The following is a 26,040-nucleotide window of genomic DNA, read 5'->3' as shown; positions in this document are numbered from 1 at the left end:
CTAAATAAGTATGGCTTGTTTGGAAGGGTTGCCTAGAGAAAGCCTCTTCTTTCTAAAGAAAACATGACAGCGCTGCTTAGATTTGCAGAGCTGCATCTGAACAAAGACTTCTGGAAAGTTTTCTTTGGACTGACAAGGCCAAAGTGGAGATGTGTGGACATCACCATGTTTGGAGAAAACCAAGTGCAGCATATCAGCACAAACACTATATACCAGTTGTCCTCCACAGTGGTGGAAGAGTTAGGATTTGGGCTTGTTTTGCAGCCACAGAATCTGGACACCTCGCAGTCACTGAGTCAACCATGAATTTCGCCGTACACCAAAGTAATCTAGAGCCAAATGTGAGATTGTGTATCTGACATCTGGAGATCAGCCCAAACTGGGTCATGCAACAGGCATGCCCCAAGCATGCCAGTAAATCTATAACAGAATCGCTGGAAAATAAAACAACAAAAACAACAAAGTTCAGACCTCAACCTGATTGAAATACTTTTGAGAGAGCTGGACAAAAAGGAATGCTCACAAATCTCAGTGAACTGAAACAACACTGTACAGACAAGTGGGCCAAAATTCCTCCATAATGATGTGAGGGATTGATAAAGTCATACAGAAAACTAAAACTTCTTCTTAAGGTGGATCTACAAGCTACTGAGTCATTGGGAATACTGAGATTTTCACGGGACTGCGAGGAGTCCTACGCTATGAAAACTTTCTTTCTCACGTGTTTTTTCTTTAGCTTAATACCTAGCAAATTGAGATATATTTATTCTAGCTTAGCTAGGCTTAAAGAAGTGCTACCCAGGAGGAGAACTGTGAAATGAGAAATGGGAGTTAAGTTTAGTAACAATTTCAAACAGCTGATTGCAGTGACTGGCACTATTTAACATTTTATCCAAATATTCGACTATTTGGTTATTCTTTAGTCCAACTTCTGTCCTCTAACTTTTAACCCTATGAGAGAGATATATTTTTATATTTACTAAAGCAGAAAAAACAAAATTTAATTATCTTGGACTTGAGTGTATGGTGATTTTGTCAAACAGTGTTGCAGTTATATGGGAAAATCAGACACAAACACAATGTTCATCACTACGGAAGCTCCAGAGCCTAAAAAGGGTATACAACTGTAGTACCATTGTTCATACTCAGGGACCAAAATGAAATTCTTAGCTCACTGACAATATTAGGGAAACTGGAGATTCTACACACAGGTCCTGTGCACATAAATGGTTGTGTATCCAAAGTACAGTTACAGCATGATAAAACAGCAGATATTGTGTGTTAATTAGTAATGTCCTCACAGTTTTCCCAGCATGGATAAATTGTCCTTCAAACAGACAGATCTAATGCTTGCAGACTCTGCTGTTAACTTGCATAAGTCTGCACAAAATTACATGTAGAGCACAAAATCAAAGCACAATTGTAGCTTTCTGTGTGCATAATATCTTATTAAGAGCCTCATATTCTTATTTTAATACTGCCATGGAAACAGCTTTTAAAGAAATGAGGATGAGGGCCATATGTGCCTTTTAATGTCCTCTATTGGAGAGGATTATTTGTGGTAGCTTTTTATATGTTTTATTTAATCAGGATCAAAGCTTCTGCAGGTGATTATAGACTAAGAAATATGCTTGTGTCGGCAAACTCAAAATCATTAAGACTAAAGATGAAGGATTGATGAGGGGATGCTGGTAAATATTTAGAAATGATGTCAACAAGAATATCGTGTGGGCAGTCAACATGAATCTGATCTAAGTGCAGAGATTGTTGCAATAAACATGCATACAGAATAATTGTCATTTAAATCTTTCCTTTGTTATGACTCAGTATGGAAAAGTTGCTCTTAGGTGTTATTATTTTGTCATTGTGATGACAACAATGCCACCACAAAATCACAACAAATCAAAACTGTGACTCATCTTAAACAATATATGGTTTTCTGAAAGGAAAGCTGGCAGGTTGACAATGACAAGAGGAAATTAGATGAAAAGGAGAGAGACGGCATTTAAATTTACTGTCATGTCATACTCTCCATCATAAAATATCACCTGTGTTTGTTTGAAACAGCATATGTTCCCAGCACACTGGAGGTATATAGCATAAGTCTCTTCCTCCATGTTTTATCTTATTATTAACGTGAGCTTTGAGTCCTACGTTGGTAGCCAGGATTACAATATTATGCGCTTATGAAATTGGTCAGATTTTTACTTGAAATTTTACACTTCTGGTTTCTTATGACTGCAGGATCACCAGAAGTATAATCAGGCGGTGCAGTCAGAACATGATTATAAGGTCATTGAAATTCTGGTCCTTTAGTATCAGAGATTTATAATAAATAATGCAAAATTATCATGTCCTTAAGTAATGAACAGACTGGATAAACATTAATGTGTCCTCTAAATAAAAATTCCCTTTGGGTGCAGAATTAGCATTTTAAACATGGATTTGTTGGCTGGAGTTTATAAAATAAATAAATAAATAAATAAAAAAAATCAGGCTTAGTCAACCAGTGGTTGCTTTTGTGATCAGCTGTCACCTGTGGCACTTGGGCATTTTTATTCAAATCTCACTAAAAATTGCAAACTGACAGAGTTGCTTTAAAACATGTGAATCATAGAAGAAATCCCTTAGTGCTTGCATAACTATAAGCTCAAGAGAGAAATGTCTCAGATTCCCTAAGGCACTAAGTTTTGGTAGTGGACTCACAGCAGGGGTTTTTTTTTTTTGCTAAAAATTGAAACTGTTCTACTTTAATGGAATATTGCTTCAAGGCTTTAATACAGGGTAAAATTTGGCAACGTGGCATGGCAATATTCTCGGAAAATGGAAAATGTAATGTGACACACGGGACCGATATTAAATAGATCTCTATGAGTAACAATAAGTTGTGATTGTAATTAGTGCAAGTATGTTCTGATAACTCCCTAAAGGTCTCCCCCCCCTCCCTCCCACAAAGAGCTAATGTGGTGGTTCCCATCCTTTTATGGATTAACCTCACAGATGCCAAGGAAGTGGTGAGTGGGCAGTGGCAGACAAGCAATAGATCGAGGTCAGAGAAGTCAGGGAGAGTGAAAGAAGCAAGAGTAAAGCAAAAGCACGGATTTCTTGCAAACGAAGCTCACATTCAGAGTGCAGAGTGCAAAGGGAAGCAGAAAGGACAGCTGGGTTAATCAGAAAGTTGCCCCTGCCGTATTACATTAGTTTTATATTCTCCCCCTTTCTGTGTCTGAAGAGTTCAATTCACCATTAGATTCACTGCCTGGAGCTTGGCTTGCGCTCACTCTTTAGTCACAGATGCACTTTATGTCGGAGATGAGTTTAATGGTAGCATTAAACATCCGTAGCCTCAGGTGCTGAATGCAGATGAGTACACAGTGTCTGTCAGGTGGAAAGGAGTGACAAATGATGGTGATCATTCTTTTTTAGCTGTGGTATACAGTTGTACTTCACATGTGCAAGCGTACGAGCACACACGGCACACAGATGGCTGCGGTACACACACACATACATGGCCACAGACACTCGTATATTGGATTGTTCCCATAAACATGTTCCTTGTTGTCAGTAAAAATTTAATGAGGGAAAAGTTGGCAGTGGGGACTGACTGCCTTTCTCGCCGTATCTCAGTGTTGAAGTGTCCTTTACTATTATTATTCCTGAGACAGTGCCGTCTCTAGATATTGCTGATTGACAAGGGTACAGCCCACTGCTTCCCACTGATGCTAAAGATGATGTACTTGAATCCCACGTGATTTATTTCACTAGCAGTAATTATTCGTCACTTGACACACAAACTGAGCACTGTGTAAACCAAAGACGTCTACATCTTCCTATAAACGTCTCTTCATGTTTCTCCTTGCCTATGCATGTATATTTGCTGCATGTGTCGATGTGCGCACACGTGCGTGTGCAGGTATGTACAAGTGCTGGTAGTCAACAACCCAGTAATAAAACTCCGTGTGAGTGGGAAAATAATGAAAGTCATAAAAATGCAGATAATTGGCTTTTTTCAGGTTGGTGAAATGGATCACTTCTAATGATGCTGTTGAGAAATGGCTTCTGAGAGGGGAGAGTCAGAAGGATGGAGAGGACTGAATAAGTGAGAGGGGTAAAAAAAACAAAGGAGAGCAGAAACAGGAAAAGAGAGGAGGTGAGCAGGGGAAAGGATATGGATTCAAAAGGGATGAAAGTGAGGAGAGAATGGAGGAGAAATGACATAACAGAAGGCACAAAGAAAACAAGAGCATAATGCAAAGGACGGGGACATTTTTCATACTCTTCCACTGTTTACTTTTTTCTTCTCTGTGTAAATGCTCTGAAAAGACAGGAGAGAGAAAATCTCTTTGAAAACATTTAATTGCGCTTTAATCCATATATTTATTTGTAATCATCTTCCCATTTACATGCCCTATATGAAAATGCAGTACCAATTTCATCCACTAGCTGGTGTAATAATACATCTTTATCTTTTTCAAATTAGGACTTTGTCCACTTGGGTAATCTTCTAATTGACTGCTATCACACAGTCTGATTCTCTGCACTCACATACGTATAAGCTGTTCAGAGAGGCTGTGTGTGTGTGTGTGTGTGTGTGTGTGTGTGTGTGTGTGTGTGTGTGTGTGTGTGTGTGTGTGTGTGTGTGTGTGTGTGTGTGAGAGAGAGAGAGAAAGAAAGAGTGAGAGAGAGAGTTATAAAAAAGGGAAATAGAGTGAGAGTGTCGGGCTATCAACTCATGACAGTGAAAAGACAGATGACCCTGAGTAGAGGAACGGCCTCCCTGCCTGTGTAACATCTATCATCACTGAACAGACTTGTCTTCAACTGTGCTCTGCGCTTGCTCATGTGTGTGTGTGCGTGTGTGTGTGTGCGTGCAGTAATTACCTGCAGGTGAGACTCATGCTTAGCTGGAAATGACTTTGTCTAGCCTGTAACTGCAGTCAAAAATATGCATTCGGACATGCTTACTCATGTGTATACAGACATATAGTACTATGCAAAAGTCTTGAGGAACGCCTAGGTGCAGCAGTTTAGTAAAACGTGCAAACATAAATGTAAATACAGTATATAAGGAAAAAGTTTGTATAATTTTAGCAAGCTTGAAAGTCAATATTTGGCATGACCACATTTATTCTTCAACACAGCCTGAACTCTTTTAGGCAAGTTTGTAATTTCTTTAAGTAGTCTTCAGGAATGTCATGTGCAATGTGTGTTGGATGGCGGCCAAGGATGGAGGCCCTGGGAGACGGATGCTGCACCTTTTCCTCGTGGTGAAGAGAGAACTGAGCATAAAGGCGAGTTGTCGATTTCCTGGTCGATTTACATCTCTGCCGTCAAATGTGGTCACATACTTTGGGTAGTGAATGAAAGAATGAGATCACAGATACAAGTGGCAGAAATGAGCTTCCTCCGAAGGGTGGCTGGCCTCTCCCTTAGAGAATGCGTGAAGAGTGTAGTCGTTCGAAAGGGGCTCAGAGGATAGCTGCTACTCCTCCACATCAAAAGGAGCCAGTTGACGTGATCGGGCATCTGACAAGGATGCCTCTTGGGTGTCTCTTTGGTGAGGAGTTTTGGGCATGTCCTACTGGGAGGAGTCCCCGGGGAGACCTAGGACATGCTGGAGAAATTATAAACCCTTCGGCCCAGTTAAGCTGGAGGAGGTGGCTGAGGAGAAGGAAGTCTGGGCTTCTCTGCTTTGGCTGCTACCTCCACGACCCAGCCTTGGATAAGAAAATGGATGGATGGATAGTCTTCAGGAATAGTTCTCCAGGCTTCTTGAAGGACATTCAGAGTTCTTCTTTGGATGTTGGCTGCCTTTTATTCTACTCTCTGTCAAGATGATCCCTCACTGCTTCACTAATGTTGAGGTCTGGGCTCTGGGTAGGCCAATTCATACCTAATAGTGTTCTATTGTGTGTTTTTCTATCCAAGTATGCTTTATTGCACTGGCAGTGCATTTGGGATCATTATCATGCTGAATAATGAAGCCATTTCCAATCAGAGGCTTCCCAGATGGCATTGCATGGTGGATCAAAAACTGATGGTACTTGGCACTCACTGTTCGACCTGTCTCCTGACCTGCTTTGTCCACACTGATTTTTCAGTCCCGTTCTTCTCTAATTTGGCTTTTCTCCCTAATTCCCTTCCTTAAGAATGGCTTCTTGACAGCCACCTTTCCACTGAGACCATTTCTGATGAGGCTTCAGTGAACAGTAGATGGATGAATGAAGGGCCAGATGCATCTCTCAGGTCCTGTGTGCTGGATTTTTTTTCCCATTTCTTGAGGACATGGCTTTCAGATACTGTTCATCTGCTGTATAGTTTCTTATACCTGACTCTTCATCTTTTTGTCCTCCACTTGTCCAGTTTCACAGACACACTGCACATCATGCTGAGATATGCCAGGTTTTTGTTTAATAACTCTTTGGGAAATACCTTGTTGGTGCAAAAATGCAATTTTGTGTCTGTCAAACTATCTTATCTTTGGCATTTTTCAAAAATCCAACTACAGAAATGGGAAGAAATAAGGAATTTTTGTGACAGGCTGCTAGTACACGATCAGGTCTTGCAAACATCATGATCTATGCTCTCAGGATTTTCTTAAACTGTTTGTTCCTAGAGTCAGAGCAGACCTGGGTAAGAAAGTGTTTAAATATGTCACCCCTGCTTCATGGAATGGTTTCCAGATGGATTTGAATCTGACAGAACTGGTCACTTTTGGGGAATTTAAGGCTTTGTTAAGGCACCAACAAAGAAGTAGTCTCAGGCAATGTGACTGTATTTGAGATTTTACTGCTCCTATTTGACAGTGGTTCATCCCTTCAGTTAGGTGCCTTTCCTCTGAAAATGGTCAGATACAAGGACTGGAGTGAAAATGAGTGGAAAAAGCAGCCAATGTCCAAAAAAGACTGTTGAGAATTCCTGGAGAACTTTTGCTCAAAACTGCTTTAAAAAATTCCAACAAAGTTTGGTTCCTCAGAAGCAAAATATAAAGAAATGAGGGGTGACTCAAGACTTCTGCACAGTGCTTTACTGCACTGCTTCCTTCACTTCAGAGGACATTGCACTGATTTACATTCATTCTCTGCAGTTTTAACCAAACCCTGGCAACTGTTTGCTTAACTCTAGACCTTAAGCTTATCTTAAAACCAATTTGTCAACCTGAAATTGAATGGTTTATATTAAGGGTATTTTTTTTTTGTCCCTGAAAGGGAGATGAGACCCCACAATGTGACTGTAAACTGATTTACAGCATAAGTGATGCAAGTCCACATACACAAGCAACTTGACAGTCCTTGCCAGTGTGTCTGTTATTTGAACAAACCCTTGGGTCTAAGTCCTTGAGTTGAAGTCTTGATTATCATTCTGCTGAAAATGAAATTGAATCTTGAAGGGAGATTTGATGGTCAAAAGATGAAACATGCCCAGATGCTAACATCTGTGGTAGCAAATGGCCCCTTGCTGCATCACTGCTTAAATAGACACAAGTTGCTTTGCTCAATGTTTTTTTTTGGACATAAACTGTGAATGTTTCTATGTTTTTAATTCCTGATATCTTCTAGTAATAACAAAACCTTTGCTGAGGAATATTTTTTGATCCACCTGCATTACAAAACATGTAGACATGCACATGCAAGGTATTTCCATTTTTTTTTTTTTTAAGTATTTAAAAAGTGTTATCCACAGTAAAATGTGTTTATAGCCCTCAGCTGCTCAGTGCAACCAGCAATGTTCAACTTCTAGTCCCCTAAAAGAGTAAATACTCTGCATACTGGCACCTGATGTATGATAGTTGTTTTGGGTGATTCAAGTGTTGTTTGAACCCTACTCCTACTCATTTTCCTGTCAGTCTGTTTGATCTACACCGCAGAGGTAGAAGAAAAATCCAAACCTGAAACCCTGGTGAAAGCTAGAGAAAGGGCAAGATAGTCAGACTTAGAGTAACACGTAAACAAAGAATAAAAAAACAAAAAAAAAAAACAACCTTTGTTTTGGCACCGCACTGTGCCATTTGAAACATCACCCAGAGAAAAGAGTCCATGATTGATCATTTGTCATTTATTTACCCTCAATTCATCCTACCTGAATAGCAGGGTGGAGCAAATAGAGAAATAAATGGAGAAAGTTCACTCTTTTCAGAGATGCTTGGCAAGAACAAAAAGCTGCAAACAATTCAGTTTAAGGAAAGAAAAGGAAAGGAAAAAAACTCCAAAAAACATCTATGACTAGTTGACAGACAGCGCTCACCTGTCCTCAAAAGACAGCAGGCCTCCTCGACATTTGTCTGAGGTACTCAGCAGTATCCCCAGGGGGACACCTAGGCTTTGATACTGCATCGGTTTAGTGTAGTGGTTGTCAGAGGAATACGTGAAAAAGATGAAGTGGCAAGGGCAAAGAGATGGAAGACACAGACTCAGGTGAGGGGTATGGCAGTGGTGGGTAAGGGAAGGGCAGGTGAACAAAGAGAAGTAAGAGGTGGGAACCTGGAGAGAGAGCGGTGACGGTTTGAAGAATAGAAAAACTGCGACAACGAGGGGTTAGACAGATATAGAGGAGGGGGGAAGAAAGACAAAAGAGGGGTGGGATGTTGAACAATCAAAGAAGAAAGTAGGAGCGTGGAATTCAGTCTGACCTTTTCACCGAGCAGTGTTCAGAATAGCTCATGTTGTTGGATATTTTTGTGATGTTGTTTGGTTTTGTTTTGGAAAAAAAAATGTGTCCAAGTGAATTTGCTGGCTGACAATGCTCACGGCCGCTCTTTATTTGGTCATTTTTTTGGGAGCCTATCTCTAAATGGCTATCAGTCAGAGTGAACACGGGCCCTTGATGATTTCGAGCACCTTGTTTCTGCTACCACGGCTGCCTTTCTGCTGCCTTCCCTCCCTCTCCTTTTCTTGTTATGCAGACTGTGAACTCTGAGGTTGTCTGTGCGGTTTTCAGACAAGAGGATGGTATTTCTCGGCTCACCTTTTGAAAATGTCATAGTCCCCCTTTATGCACTTCTGTCAAAATATCACAACCTGGCAGAGAAATGTTAATGCAGGAATTTACTTTATTGAAACACATTTGATTATTCCGTTGGTGTATTTTAGTTGCTTTTCTACCTTCTTTCTCTCTACTTTCTTTGACTATATGAAGTGCCTGAGCTGTAGTTTAATAGTTGCAATAGTTTAAATATATTTTGCGCACAGTCTGTTCCCTGCACAGTCTTGTTAATAGGCTTATAATTGTAGAGGAACTTTTGAGGGTAAAGACTGAAGACTTCTGACTTGGAGAAATCTCTCATTGGACAAGTGAGGGTCAGCTTTACATTTTTATGGATCAAAGAAGTTTGTAACTGGTTGTCAGCGGATTAACGATTAGTTGCATTTAAAGGCACAGAAGTGCATGAACAGAGCAAAAGTTTATCCTCGGATTATCCTAAGTAACCCTTTAGGTTACATAAGTTATACCCATGAATGCAGCCAGTGTTCTAGTGTGTTTACTGTATGGGTAATTGCTTGTGTAATTGCTGCTGTGTGAAAAGCAAAATGTTAACCTCAGGTAAATGCTAATCCCAAAATGAGAATGCAGGGAATTAGAATGTCTGTTTAGAATTGATCTTTTTCGACCCCCTCAATAGAAAACTATTTGAATTATAAACCACATCAGTAGCCCCACAGACATTCATTCAATTATCGTCATGTTTGTGCAGAGCTATCATAAAGTAAGCTGCTGCATTTGTTTCCCTAATGTTTATGACACATGGCCACAAACCAGAATAAAACGTCTTGATCTTTGTTTTGAGACTGCTTTCATGTCTGCTGGAATATGGAGAAGTCTGACATCTTAAGCAGGCAAATAACCCTCAGACTAGTAAAAGAAGTAAGGTGGACTCCAAGCAATTAATAAATATGAAGGTATAAGAGCTTGTGGTGCTTGGACTGAGCTTTCATAGAGGCTGGAAGAGAAAGAAAGATGTTCTTAGCAGCTCTGACTCTTTGTAAGAGTCTCTTCCAAAAACCTGTCCTCTTCTTTACTAAATGCTGTGACTTGGAGGTGAGACAAGGAACAGAGGCCACACGCTGGAGACCAAAGACACACTGGTTCAAAGACCTGTTTACTGTTTAATGGAGTGTGTTCCCAGATGGGACAGTTAATTACAAGAGGGCTTTGGTTGATCTCTCCCTGTTGTTTGTGTGTGTTTGAATCCAACCCTGTGCCACCACAACAGTTCCTTTTTTTGGCGGCTTGTTAATAATCTGGCCTTGAACAGTGGCCTTTCTGTTTATGGCCAGTTCTGCTGCATCTCACATTTAAACCTTTTTATATGTATGCACTGCTGAAAGACCACTTTTGAATTAACTGTGGACATATAATACTACAAAACACAAATCTCTTGGCAGTGAAGTATCCTTTTGACTTATGATGATGGTGAGATGGACTTTTGTTTGTGTGGGAGTTTATCACCTCACGTTGATTTAAAACCTTCTTAAAAAAAGAATTATTGTAGAAATGAGTCATCGTTAAAATGGAGTCCTTAGTGAATACTGTGGGGTAACTGCTGTGTATTGTGACAGATGGTTCTCATTGTGACTTATTTTGTTAAATTTTTCCCTCTCTCGTCTCTCATTTTCTTTTCGTTTTGTGTTATTTAAAGCCACCTATTTTGCAGCGCTATTTTTTGATTCAGTGATTCTGAAGATGAAAGATTCAAAATGTTCACTTTGGGTTTCAATAAAACTAAAATACTGAGAATAACAGCTGTATGCAATGAAGGCAGGTTGTTGTGTAAGGAGTAGTTTACTGTGTTGCATCTAATTGCTACAAATTATTGTTCTGCATGCTGCCAAGTTATTGTTCAGACCATGTTTGTGCACTTTAGTTTGTTGCACATGATATCACACAGAATTCTAGGAATTGCTGGGATGTGGAGAACCAGCTGGCATCTTCACTTTAGTGTGTAATGGGTCAGCTACATAATCGCTAACCAGCAAAGGCAGTGATGAGATTCCACAAGTGGAGAACAGCGGGGCATACTGAAGACAGGTCTATGATCAAGTTTTCATGCTGACTCATACCCGAAATTCAAATTTCTTTATTGCTCTCCTTTTTGTTCACGCCGCCTCTCCTCTAGGGAACCCTGCCGTCCAACCAGCCTGCTGCCAGCTGAGTGGAGCTTGGGGCTGGGTTTGGGGAAGGAAGATGACCCCTTACCTCTGGGACTGGAGACACTTCCACTAAGACTTATGCAGCAGGAGTGCACTGCTGTCAAAACCCTACTTTTAAGGCTGAGACGGACACTGCAGGAGGTGAGATAATGCACATGGCTCACTGTCAGCAGCACATAGACTCTTCTTGACAAGGACATACATACAGATGAAGGAATTTAAAAAAAAATTAGGATTAACTTGACATTTAGTGACTCTGGCATATTTGACCGCTATAGAGTACAAGAGGTAGACCACACTGACAGCTCTTATCAAGTTATAAAAGTATCAAATTGTTTTTAACCAGGGAGGATAAGGGTCTAGCAAACAATAAAAAGCAATTTCTTCTGGAACCACCGTGCACAGTGCTGCTCTTATGAATTTTTCACCCCCTATTTTAATCAGGCTCTATTTCAGCTCCATGAAATTTGGTCAAAGCGGTTGCTTTCCCGTCTCTAAAAGGTCCATTTAATCTCTTTGTTTTACTAATTTAATCAGATTCTGCATTTAGAGAGGGAAACTGGGAGACTTATTTAAGTATCTGCCATTTTATACCTTATATGTATACAAACACACACACACACACAAGTGCACATATTATCCCTCCTGTTTCAGACCATAAATCTGTTCTTTAAATGTTTAAGCCTGCTCAAAGCTAAAGTTTTACCTTGGGCTATTGTGCTGTCTCAGTGTGAATGTTTGGAACCCACTTAAATTACATTCAGACCATTATGGGTGTGATTAGCTGTAACGGTCACTTAGTAAAGCACTGACACATTGCAAAAGCGTCACAAGGTTTAACTGTATAAATCAGGGAGCCACATTGTCTGCCATCCTCTGCACTTAGGTAATCTGTTTAGATGCCAGACTGCTCTACACAAGAATTTAAAACAAATGAAATAACATTTTTGTTTTGAACTTTAGATATAACATCGTTTTGGGAGGGGTTGTGGGTAATTGCACGCTGCAGGGAATGTACATTGAAATTTTAGTTTTACATTTTAGTCCAAATCAACATCCAGAAGGATAATTAGACTCTGCTGGAAAATGACAGATGTCCAAATGATTGTTTTCAAAAGTTTTACAAGCACAGCATTAATAGGAGTAGCAGTTTGGAAGGTGGTGTTGATAGTGTTTAATACGTAATGTGAATGTTTTGTTTTAGAGTGAAAGTGCTAATATTTTTACCAATACCCTCTGTCACTACATTGACGGTTTATAATACATACCAACTTAGCAATAAGGGATGTTAGCAATACCATAAGCGCAGAAAGAACATCCATTAGCTTTGTTTGGCTGCTGCTTTTTTTGTAATCTGCATGGGTGACTGACCCCTACCATATATGGAATATTATACAGACTCAAAAATATAAAATATAAATACACAAAAAGACCTTCCCGAAAACCTCACCATTAGTATCTCTAAACTAAGATCAAAGCCTGCTGTGAATTACAGTCCACAGAGGCATATATATGGCTTTCTCCTGATCTCTTTACTGCTCATCTCTCTGTTTTTCTCCCAGGACCACTATGAGAGAGACATGAGACATGCAAATGAAATAATAATTTGTAGAGACAGAGATAAACTAAAGTGGTGATGGAAAAACTAAAGGATGTGCAATAGAGAGAGAGAGAGGGTATAAAGCGGCAGAACATGAATATGAAAGAGGTGATTCTTTGGCCTCTTTGCTTGCTCTGTTATGTCATTAACTTGTAAATTTTGTTACCTTCCATAAGCAGATATGAACCGTTCTGTAACAAGGGGAGGGTGACTCGACATGTCTGTTTGTTTGGGGTTTTTTTTGCATTTCATTTGCTTGACCTTCTGGTATTGAGCCCCAGTCTTGGGCTTTGTTTGTCTTATAGCCTCTTTCGTTCGCCTTTGGCATTGTGCATCTGTGTCTTCTCAATGCAAGATTTTGCCAATCAATAGCAGGTGCCAAGACTTTGAGCTGTCTAACACTTTTGCTGCCGGATATCAGAGGAAGCAAAGTTTGTCCACTTTGAACGCCTTGTCATTGGGCCTAGGCTCAGCCAAGTAGACAGGGTCAGATCTCCTCAGTACTTTGTTTTTACACTGTTGAAACTTTATCATGAGAGCACCTGCTATCTAAATCCAATCATTATAAAATACTATATGTCACATGTACAAATCCACATTTGGCCTTCTTTTGGCTGACTCTTTGTCAAAACGTGCGCCCTATCAGATGACATATAATCAAAAACCACTCTAATTGATGCAGGGATCCTTCAGTTTACGGTGGGGATTGTCCACAGGCTGCTGAAAGATTGTGTCTTTCAACTAATTACGGTTATTGACTTGCAAGCTTTCAGTGTAGTCCTGTTAATTTTCCCCTCTGAAAGTATATGATGTAGACATTCCTTCAAGGGAGGCCTTTTAGAGTACAAGCAGATTAGGCGCATAAGCTCGATACAACCTCGAACTTCATGAAGGTACAAACTAGTTAATCAATTCTGGGGTCTTTTGAGACTCAATAAGAGTGTCAAAATGAACCCTAAATTGAGCTGAGGTCACCAATAAATAGACTCTGGAAGTAGACACTGTTGAGTTCCAGATTCACTCACATTAAAGAGGCATTTTTTTTTTTTTTTTTTTTGAAGCACGTGCTCTACCTGGGCTCAAGATTATGCTCCTCAAATTAGGGGCTCTGCAAAAAAAGTACTTGTTCTGTGTTGTTCTGCACTCACGTTAGAGCAGTCCTACCGTGGGTTTACATCTCTACGGGGTCTTCTTTGAATTGCAAATAAATGGAGGGATGAAAAGGTATGGAAATTGAGTTATAATATATTTAAAACCAAAAGCCTCAAATCCCAAAAACCATACACTAAACATATGGGAAAATTTTACAGTTACTTAACATTGACCATACAATTCACAATCCTGTGTCTCTGACTTCTATTTAATTTTCCTAGCTGTTTTTCATGGACACTACATGCAATGCTACATGATTTAGGTGCTTTCAGAGATTACCGGTATCATTTTGGAGTCCAAATTCTCTTCAGAATTAAACTAATGAAATAAACTTTAATCATTTGAAGGGAAGAGAACTTGCCATACCTTAATCTTATGTCAGAGTTATGGCAGGTGGAAACAAACACATAGCTCCCTGCAGTTCAGCTCCCAAGGCTCTAGAGACATCAAATAGATTTGAGTTGGGTTCCCAGGGGACTGGAGACACTGAGATTGCATATCCTCTTATCTCCCATGAGTGCGTTTTTGCAAAAATACATTTTTTCCTCCAAAATGCAGTAGGGTGCAACAGTAGGCCTCAATGGTCCGCTTCCAAAACCTTACTGCTAGGGAATTTTAAGTTGACACAGAGGTCACATGCCTGGTACATAGAGTGTAAAATTATCAGCCCCAGGACCAACATATTTAACCCAAACCATAAGATCTTTAGAGATATGACCTATGTCGGCTTTAGCTCACGAAAAGCCCGATAATGAAAGTAAAGGAAGCAAGCAGTCCTGTTTTAAAGTATTTGAATATGACAGCACCATATCTCAGGAAAAATAGATTTACATAATTCCATGTTTACATTGGCACCTAACATTGACCTTTTAATCCAGAATCCATTCCTTCCTCCTCTATATCAGGGGCACCTTAGCAACATGCAATCTACACCACTGGATTCAGGAGCTTGCAGAGTTCACTGAGACATGAGTGGTTGGCTTATTTCACATAAATTGATGAACTTTCCTGTTCTTTGTAAACATATATACAACAATGTGTATTATTCTTGAACAAAAGAAAACAAAATTAACAAAATTGGGTAAAATACTCATTTTACTGCGAATTAGATGGAGCGGAATCAATTTTCTTTTTGTGTTTGTATAGCTGTCATTTTCTATTGGCTAAAAATCCCTTATGGCACCTTAGAATTCCTCTGTGGAGGAAAAACAACGTATATAGCTGCCAGTTACACCTTGAAAGGATGAATAGAACAATAAAAAGCAAAGTACTAAAAGCAGTAATATTTCAGTATTATAGTTGATGTCAAGAAATTATTAACAAAGGATTGTCTTGCAGAAATGAAAGAAAAATGTTTGTTATTATACAGACACAAACAATTTCTTTTAGATATTTCTTTTTCGGAAGTGCATCCTGTTAGTTGGATGGAGGAACATTCCTAAAATGCCACTGCCTGGATCTATCTGTCCAGATATGTTTCCTAACGTGATCTCCATTTGTCAGTGTCAGCTATGGATTCTAGCAAAACTCTGACTCCATTTATACACTCAGACATTTTGGTCATTGCTGTGCTGTGTTCATACATCCACTGCCACACCCATGTCTGGCCCTCTCTGAAGCAGCTGCCTGATTTGTGGCAGCAGCTTATTCTTGCCTCCTCCACCAAATTACTTCAACGGCCCAGTGCTGTCACTAGGATAGCTGTGGGTATAATAAAATGTATTTGAAAATGCATTTCTGACAGTGCCATCCATATCTGTAACCACTGTTAAATCAGTTTTCGGAAAGAATTGTGTCATTCAGAACCAGCTAATGTGCTACCCATCAATATTTGCAAAAGTTTTGATGAACTTCTGCAACTGAATTTGTGTTTGACTGCAAATGTAGGTGTGGAACAGAGAGCTATCCTGGAAAAAAAAAAAAATCTAACTCACAGAATAATTCAAAGTCCTTACACCGTGTTTTCCAAAGAAAACTCTTAACCGCACAGCAGTATTTTAAAGCAATTTCTATAAAAAGCCAAATGTCTGTGAGAGAGTGAGTTGGTATGAATGCACCTTGAGTTATTTGAAGGTTTTCAATTCTTTATTTAACTGATGTGTGGATGTGATTAAAGGTGCACATCAAACTACAAAACCTGCTTTCCTTTCTTAGGCCATTCATCATCTGTAGACATTTAGTTTCAGTGTAGTGCCAGTCATTAAATCCATGGCTCCCCGGCAGCCAATTCTTAAATCTAAGAGCCTTTTTACTGAGCCACGTCTAATTGTGAGGACAGTTGTGTGTTAAGGCCTGTGGGACAGGGGTGACCTTAAAGAGGATATGTATGTGTTAGAGAGAGAAAGAATGAGATTGTGTATGTGGGTGTCACTGAGTGCACGCCTGTCTGTCTACATAGGAAAAGGCATTGATCACCGATGACACATTGAGGGCTTGACGCCATAGCACACCTATAATTCTAATAGGGAGGCATGCTTCTTTAAAAGGTCAGCCAAACCAATAAAGCATCAAGTTTATGCTGTGCAAAGATTTGGGCTCAAGTGTTTCTCAGAACCTCCTTCAAAACCAATGAGGCAGCTGGATTCTTGTGAGTTTTGCAAGATCACATTCACAAGGAAATTGATCTTGTCAGGCTTCAAGCTAAGTGCTTATGGCTTATCCAGAGTTGATCAGACCAGTCAGCATCCTAGGAGGAAATATTGGCAGCTATGGGGAGAGACTTGCAGACTACAAGATGCACCATGCTGCCTTAACTTTAACCTAACCTTACCCTTACGCTAACTTAACCCGAAACCAAACCTAACTTTAAGAATGGTTGCCTTAAAGTGTAACAGCGACATGTGCACGTCATTATTGTGCGTCTGCGGGTTGGCTTTTTTGAAGTGTGACAATAGTGATTGTTTAGGAGGTTAGTGTTTCTATGGACGTCTTCTCAGAACGTTTGTGTAAGAAACCATCTGTCAAATTAGGTTATTTAAAATCTGAAAGTAGGCCAAAAATACACACATATTATTAAACTTTAGCCTAAAAAGGTTTAAAGGTTTCTTAATTGTAAGTCTGATCATTTCCCCAAACAACAGAGGGGTTAGTTTGCATATAAATCTCCTAAAGGGCAGCTTATGGCAAGAAATAGACTTTACTGGAAATTTAAGTGTAGATAATGTTTTTTTTTAAGCTCATACTTCATTTCACCCTTCCCCTTTTCTTCTCTTGTCATGTCATGTATCTTGTCATATCCTCCATCTGTGTACTGTCATGCCCTACTATGCAGAACTACATCAATATCAGCAGTCCTAGCTGGAGACATGATTTTCCTCTCTGCTTTCCCATCTGAACCATCAGGAGCCCTCACCAGTGATCTATGTACCTGCATATGCTCTTCTTAAGGGACAGTGTTTCTGTGCACCTGTGCGCACTTCTGCATGTGATGGTACATTCTCCCTTTGTCACATGAAAATAGGCTGCATGTGTGTGTGTGTGTGTGCATTTTGGATCTCTTTCTCTGGTCTCTGCCCACTAGATAACTGTGCTGAGAACCAGTGCCAAAAAAGCGCACATCACAGCTGTCAGGAAAACAAAAAAAAAAAAAAAAAGAGCTTTTGTAAGAAACCAGGTGAAAATAATACAACTTGCAACATGAAATTGTTCTGATACAGACGTGTTACCTACATTTATATTTTTGTGAACCAGAGGTGTTTCAAATGTAGATGAATCAGATTTTCTGTAAAAATATGTCAGAAGTTTGGGATGAAAATAAGCACCTGTCTTCGGAACTAGCTTATTACACCTTCCTCTCTTTTCATACTGCATGGTTAGCCAGGTGTATTGTTTTTAGAAAACGGCATAGTGATGAATATATTTAGCGAAAATGGAAAAGCAGAAACAAATCTTGCCAATTCCTTGAGGTTGTAATGTTGTCATTTTAAGTACATGACTGGTTTATCTTCAGCACAGTGTCGCAAACCACATCTTGATGTTATGGTTATATCTGTTTTTGTCTTTTGCAGAGCGCGGAGACAAGTCCTGCCAGCAGCCTCCAGTCTCTACCCATCAGCCCTTGCAGTGAAAAATCCCTTCCATTTAAGGTAACCTAAAGCTGTCTGTTTTATGCTAAATTTATTCATGTCTAAATTCAGTTCAGTTCAGTATTATTTATAATTCGCCAAATTACAACATCAGTTTCCTCAAGATGCTTTATATATGGTAAGGTAATGACCCTGCAATAATACAGGGAAAACCCCAACAATCAGATGACCCACTATAAGCAAGCACTTCATGACTGTGGGAAGGAAAAACTCCCTTTTAACGGGAAGAAACCTCCAGCAGAAACAGGCTCAGGGAAGAGAAGCCATCTGCTGCGACCGGTTGGGGGTGAGGGGAGGGAGACAGGACAAAAGACATGCTGTGGAAGAGAGCCAGAGATTAATAATAAGTAATGATTAAACGCAGAGTGGTGTGTAAACACAGTGAAAAGAGGTGAGTGAAGAAGGGACCCTCCCAGCAGTCCAGGCTTATTGCAGTATAACTGAGGGGGGATTCAGGATCTCCTGATCCAGCCCTAACTATAAGTTTTATCAAAAAGGCCTAATCTTAAAGGTAGAGAGGTTGTTTGTCTCCCAATAGTTCAGTGAGAATATTATAAGCATGAAGCCTGCAGGTTCTGGTTGTGCAGAATTGCCGTTTAAGGTGTGACAATAAAAAACAATAAAAATGTCCGCCCATCTTAATATATTACAAAAATAGAACCTGTGCTGTCATTTTATACATATGCATATACAGTAAAGTTGTTGTGCTCAGTTGTTACGCTTTTTGATAGCCAGCCCTTCACTTCACTTAGCCAGCTAGTTTAATTAAAAGACCACAGCAGGCTCTGTGTGATCAAAAATATAAAACTGAATCTTCCTTTGATCCATGCGTCTCGTTCAGTTTTATCCACATCAGAACAATTAACAGCTTTTTTTTCACACCAGCTTCTAATGAATCATAAAAAGATCAAATAGGAAGAAAGAGCAGAGCAGCGAGGAAGGTAGAGTGAAGGAGAGAGAGAAAAGGGTAGCAAAAAAAAAGAATGATTAAAAGCAGGAGAGTTGCACATATTGAATGAGAGAGGGGCAAAATCTTGTGCTTGTCTTGACAGGCTCCAGACCCCCTCTGTCAACCTTGTCCATCCGAGCTGTGCAATCTGGATGAGATTTATTAATCTCCGTAGGGAGCGTGTGCGTCAGTGCTCAAGTGTGTGCGCAGGATTTAAGTTAACCATGGGAGGTCTTTTGTCAAGCTTTTCCCTGAGATTTAGTTGGGTCACATCAGAGGTCTTGTTTGCCTGTAGGAGGAAAGAGGTGCAGTACAGTCATCAGCTTCATGTTTCTCGTCTTTGGTGATATATATATATTTTTTTAATTGCACTATACTGAAGTTCCCTTTACATACGTGAATGTACACACTGGTAAGACGCTCTTAAAATACAGTCCAGTAAAGCTTACCCACAAATTACTGACCTAGTGCCAACAAATACTGGGGTTGGTTGTTACTTATGTTACTTAAGCGCACCTGTATCTGTGTACCACATGGTCTTAGGGCTATATACAGAGATTGTGTTTGTGTAGCTGTCACAGCATGTTAGTTTTTTAGAAAGAGCGGATGTTTGTGTGAGTGTATGTCCTCTTTATTGACCTACATGCAGTATCGGTGGCAGCTGGATGATAAGGAAAAATTAAAAATGTAGGGTGGGACACAGCATGATGACAGGAGCTCTGGCTGAAATGTACAGATGGACAGACAGGGAATATGGACCGATTGAAAAGAGGGATCAAATGCAGTAGAAAAAAGAAACTGTCTATAACACAGATATAGGCTTATATAAATACTTTACTATAGAGGCTATAATCAATAGATAATTTAGCTGAAAAGGGGAAAGCTGAAATTTCTTTTTGGAGCATTTTTATGTGATATGACAGCTGATGATGAGAAAACAACAGGAGATAGGGTATGGCATGCCACAAATGTCACTGGACTGAATTGAATTGTGGACATTTGGATTATGTGACATGCACTTTAATCATCTGGCTAAAGCTTTCAAACCTAAAAGCTGTAATTTCCTGTCTGTGGGAAAAGGTTGGAGTGCTACTGTGTACAGATCAATTGGAATACTATGGGTTTGTGTTACAAGGTCTTGGTTTGAGCTTATCTTGACTTTGGAAATTGATATAGCATCACTGACGAAGCTTTTCAGGAGCTTTTCTCACTTGAACATTGGCGGGGTTTCAATTCCAGTTAATATTTGTAAGAAGTGAGTGTGTACACCTGCTGGCCACTTCATTAGTTACCCCTTGCTAGTACTGTGTAGTACTGTCTTTGTTGCATAGATTCAGTAAGGTGCTGGAATCATTCCTCAGATATTTTGGTTCATATTAACATGATAACGTAACACAGTTGCTGCAGATTTGCTGGCTTCACATTCATGATGCAAATCTCCCATTCCACCACATCCCAAAGGTGCCATATGAGTACAGTGAACTCAGTGTTATGTTGTTAATGAACCAGTTTGAGATGATTTGAGCTTTGTGACATGGTGTGTTGTCCTGCTGAAAGCAGCAATCAGAAGATTGGCACACTGCAGTCATAAAGGGATGGAGATGGTCAACAACAGTACTCTGGTAGGCTGCTGCGTTTAAACAATTCTCAGCTGGTATTAAGGGAGCCAAAGTGTAAAATATCCTCCACTCCATTACAGAACCACTGCCAGCCTCAGCAATTGTTACAAGGCAGGACAGATGTGTGCTTTCAAATTTTTACACCAAATTAGAAATTGAGACTCATCAGATCATGTTCTATTGACCAATTTTGGTGCACCTGTGCGAACTGTAGCCTTAGATCTCTGTTCATAATTGACAAGAGTGTTTCTGAAATACCAAGACCAGCCCATCTGACACCAAAAACTATGCTACATTCAGAGTCAAGTAAATCACCTTTCTTCCCAATTCTGATGCTCAGTTTGAGCTTCCTCAGGTTGTCTTGATCATATCTACATGCCTAAATGCACTTAGTTTCTGGCAGGTGATCAGCTAAGTAAATACCTAATACCTAATGAAGCGGCCGTAGGCGTGTGTGTTTATGTGCGTAGATAGCTAGCTAGAGAGAGATATAGAGGGAGAGGGAGAAAGAGAGAGAGAGAGAGAGAGATGAAACATTCATTCAGCACATCCTCTGTGCTTCTTCTGACCAGGAGAGGGGAGAGTGGCAGGATCAATAGAGATAAAAAAAAAATCAGGCAGAAAGCAGCTAGAATTGCAGGAAATGAGTTTAAGCTGAAGGTGGGACACAGGTAGTGGGAGCGAGAGAGAGAGAATAAAAGGGTGGGTGTCAAAGGGTAAGCTTTGACAGAGCTAGATGCATTGAAAATAGCATAAATACAGGGAGGGCATACTGCATGAGTAGAAGCTTCATATGAGGAAAAATGCAATGTTGAGAAGAGGACATTGTATTTCTTAGTGTAGGATCAACTGTGAAGAAAAGAGATGAGGGAGAAAAGTTGTTGGAAAAAGTGTGGGAGCTATAGCCGAGGTGTCTCCATTCAAGAGAAAAGCATTCAGTTTCATGACATTAACTTGATAAGGAAAAGGGGAGGAAATAAACACAGGAGTGCAAGAGGTGGACGCGAAACCGAGCAGAGAATGAAAGCTGGTGTTTGAGAAATACTGTGCGAAGATGGAAGATGAACGAGAGGGAGGGCTGAGAAGAACAGAATTTGCCCCAGCACTCTAGAAAACGACTCTGCATGTGTAAAAATAATCTACGGTAGCCACCTGAGAGGCTGCAGTGTCACAGTGCGACCTAGTTTAATTTAGACCAAAAGCATATGACATGATTTTTACCAGATTTTTGTCCCAGTTAAAGTATTCAACTGTATTTTAGAAGAAAGTAGCAGGAAAAAAAAAAAAAAATCACACTAGAGGTACCACCAGAGGTGTATTCCAGGCGCCACTATGTTCCTAAAAAATGTCAAAGGGAGCAAGTTTTGTACTCGATGAAATGTTGTTTTTGTGTACAATCACCTTTGCTTCAGCAGCATGGTGAACGTCTTTTTATAGTGGAGCACTTATCATCATGTCAGATGCAGCGTAATTAGAAATGAATAATGTATAATTCTGATGGTGAATTTATAATTACTAACTGTTCCCCACAGTGATGCCATAAATGTGAGAGGGTTAAAAAGATACATGTATGCAGGAAAACATGAAGAATGAAGGTTTTGTGGTCATGCACATTATACACAGCATTCTGACACAAAGACAGAGATATCCATATATGCAAAATGTCATTTCTTTAAGCTGTAGCACGGGGCGGGCTGCCACTCTCATCTCTGTTTCATTCTTCGTCTCGTTTTTGAAACTCTCTTTCCAGATAAACGTTTCTCCAAACGCTGTTTCTCTCTGTGACGCTCGCTGTGTGTGAGAAACTACACATTTAGTAATTGCTGTGTGGCTCAGGCAACAAACTGAATTGTAGTAATGTGTGTAAGAGACAGATTTCATCAAATAAGATTTAATGTCCTAAATTCCACGTTTTTGGTTCAAAATTTTCTCCGCCATATTCGTGTTTCTGTGATTCTTGAGGTGAAATCAAAACCATTAATAGTGAAATTGTAGCATGCCTTTTACAGCGCTAATTATTCATTACATTTCAGTGTGGGGTGTTGTCAAAAAAACAAAACAAAACAAAAAAAAAACAACCCCAAATTAGATTATTCTATCTGCTAAGACAAAGCCTAAGATGTTTTCCATGCTGCCCCTGGGCTATCTTAGAACTAGACAGCTGTGTTTCTGAAATAAGATTCCATGACACCTGCTGATAGGAGGAAACCATGGCTCATTATTTGTGATTTGCAAATAGGGTCGGAGAGAGAGAAATGACTGGGGAAAGACATTTTAGAGACAGCTTTAAACCTTGCAAGTACAGATACTGTATATATTATATTATTTCTATCACCACAGCACTCAACTTTTGGACTTCACAGGAAAACATTCTTTTAATGATTTGAATTTTTCTACAAGGCAAATGTTTTCTCTTAGTTTCAATATGGATGTGGAGCAGGCCATCTAGCTTGGTCAAGTCTTAGTTCTATACTTCATATATATATTTGGAAACATGTACGCATGTATACACTCACTGGACACTTTATTAGTTGTACCTTGCTAGTATGGGGTTGGACCACTTTTTAACTTCACAACTGCCTTAATTCTTCACTGCACAGATTCAGCCAGGTGCTAGAAACATTCCTCCGAAATTTTGGTTGATATTGACATGATAGTATCACGTAGTTGTTCAGAATTGACAGCTTAACATCCATAATGCCAGTCTCGTGTTCTGGTGCTCTACTGGATTATCACTGTCATGTTCAAGAGACCAGTTTGAGATTATTGGAGCTTTGAGATGTGGCATGTTATCCTGCTGGAAGCAGCCATCAGAAGATGGGCCACTCTCTGGTCATAAAAGCATGGACCTGGTCAGCAACAATACTCAGTTAGGCTGTTGCTTTTAAATAATGTTCACTTGGTACTTAAAAAAAAAAAAAGCCTGAAACATTGATAAATGGCAAGATCAATTAATGCTTTCATGTTGTTTTCCCAGATTCTGAGCCTACCATCTGAATGTCAAAGCAGAAATTGAGACTCATCATACTGACAACGTTTTTCCAATCTCCAGTTTTTGTGAGCCCATGCTAATTTTCTATTCTTAGCTGACAGGAGTCAGCTAAATTCACATCATAGATACATCTAATAAAAATCTCAGACAAGTTCGAATCTCGCTGCAGCTGAAGGTAAAGGTCAGAGTTCAAATTTTATGAAAATCTTCTGAATACGATAGCTTGAAGGCTCTCACCTGGGAAGTTCAAATAGATGCATCTACTAAAAATCTTACGAGTTCGAATCTCTGCAACCTTGACCTCAAGGTAAAGGTCAGAGGTCAAGTTTTCTGAAAATCTTGCAAATACCATAACTCGAACCATCTCACCTAGGATGTTCAGATTCACGTGCAAAAGATGGTTTTGGGGGGAAATCGCAGTAGATGAACAGTTTCTGAACTATAATAGGTTCTTTGTGCATGTGTGTGTCCAAATCAACGGAAATCTTTATTTAAAAAGCTGCTAACATAATGGTGAACTGCCCTTTCAATTTTATTGACAGCTGATTTAATTAATAAAAACAGGTGACCGAGGTTAGAGTACACTGTTGCACGTTCTTGAAGACTTGATAATGTGATACAAATCACACATTTTTAATCACCTCTTCTGTTTTTTAACTTAAAAGGAAAAGTTCACACCAAAATCAGATTTACATATTTTTCTTCTGATTTGTAGAGCTGTTCATATAAGCTTTTTCTTTTGCCCTTTTCACTGTGCATAAATAAACTACTAATATAGTTTACCAAGGCAGACATAAAGTAGATAAACACAGACAGCAAGCAGATAGAATTAAAGATAATTTCAGATATAAGATGAATATTTAATACTTGAGGAAAGCAACTTTATGCTGGATCAGTTTGCACATTTGTCTTTGTGATTTCCATTTTTTTTCTGATGAAATAAAAATTGAATTTGGACAAACTGTACTGGATTTTCCAAGTAGCCATACAAGATTACCGAATACACTGTGCATCTGTGTTGAGGAGTCAACATTGTGCTGCATCTTTTTTATCAGTGTTCCTTTTCCATACAAAGTAGTGAAGTACACAGTTTTTATGCAAATGCTTTACCAACAGGACAGGTTCCTTGTGTGGACATAAATCCTGTAGTCTTAAGCTGGAATTCAGCAAACTTAATTTTGTCAGAATTTCTATAGTAGTACTAACCATAGTTAGGAAACCAGTGTTAGGGATTATTTTTTACTCAGTGAATAAAGGACAAATGTTTAAAGGTAAACTCCAGTAAATTAATTAATAAACAGTGGATCAACCAAATAATAAACAATTAAATAATACATTAGACAGAGAACAACTGATCAGAAAGTACTAGACTAACTTCTCTGTTTCAGTGCATCTTATCTTGAGGCCCGGCCACAAGGATGCATAATTAAAACATCAGGAAGATGATGTGCTTATGACTCCACAGCTGAGGAATCATGAGTCATGAAAACCAGCTTGGACGAGACTGAGTGACAAAGGTCAACTCGTAGCACCCAGAGATTGTTTATGTATAGATAAGAGGAGGCTGTCAGTATAAAAATGTTATGGTTAGACAGGAACACGGGCTCAGAGAGAGAGAGCACACACAGGCCTGTCTCTTCTGAGTCCCCAGATGCATGTGTATTTTTCCTGATTCTTTAATATATTAAATGCCTTACTTTTTAATTAAAGTGTTTCAGGAGTCTTCATTCATAAAAAACTGTTTACCTGTCACCAGGAACAACTTGCAGAATTAAGGTTTATGTATAAATTTGCATGGATGTAATACGAGTAAAGAGGGGCCTTGGAAATAATTTTTCTTTAATAATCCTGTTTAATCTTCAGATTTAAAATGCTGGAAATCCATGTTTAGTCAGTCTTATATCTCAGATACTGTATCTATTTTTTTTTTTTTTTTTGAGTGATAGATTCACATTTAGTTCATGTTTTTTGTGATCACACATTACGATTTCTTCATGCAGTACCTGTATGAAGAAGGCCGCTTCTGGCAGAGACTCAATTTAAAGAATCAATTTAAAGCTAAAGGGTGGCTGAGCATTTGAAACAGCTGCCGAGAATACTGGAAGCGCCTCCCTGTGGGTTTAAGATTTATGGACGCTTCTGAAACCTTTAAGTCAAATCAGATTAGCCTTTATTGTTTTGTGTTTTGTTTTTGTCTGTACTAAAAGCAAAGTTTAATAAATTAGTATTTTGGAGTCCCTTCCCAACATGTGTATGCTGCAATGCTGCTAAAAGTAAAATGTTTGGGAGACACTGTTATAGCCAAGTATGGTATGAGGGTAAGCCTCCAGGAAAGTATGGTCAGTTGTTATTATTATTATTATTATTATTATAATTATTATTACTTTTTACATCCCCCTTAGCTACTTTGAGTCTCTAACACTTGAATTTCAAGTGTAAGTTTATGGATAGATGTTGGATAAATTGCTATAAAGATAACATGGAGAAGGCATTTAG

At 39.3% G+C, this 26,040-nt stretch overlaps 1 protein-coding gene across 2 annotated transcripts in view; it reads left to right on the top strand.

Moving 5' to 3' along the window:
- Positions 1-26,040, top strand: part of ccser1 (coiled-coil serine-rich protein 1) — a 137,765-nt gene that overhangs the window by 36,433 nt on the left and 75,292 nt on the right. For both annotated transcript variants that reach the window (XM_030737563.1, XM_030737562.1), the window contains exons 7-8: positions 11,114-11,288; positions 17,907-17,984. In XM_030737563.1, the coding sequence (XP_030593423.1) occupies positions 11,114-11,288; positions 17,907-17,984 (253 nt within the window). The remainder of the gene's footprint in view (positions 1-11,113; positions 11,289-17,906; positions 17,985-26,040) is intronic.

Source organism: Archocentrus centrarchus, chromosome 9, assembly GCF_007364275.1.
Source record: "Archocentrus centrarchus isolate MPI-CPG fArcCen1 chromosome 9, fArcCen1, whole genome shotgun sequence".
Classification (NCBI taxonomy): Eukaryota; Metazoa; Chordata; class Actinopteri; order Cichliformes; family Cichlidae; genus Archocentrus; species Archocentrus centrarchus.
The sequence above is the reverse complement of the archived record's forward strand: the minus strand, read 5'-3'. Positions and strand labels throughout refer to the sequence as shown.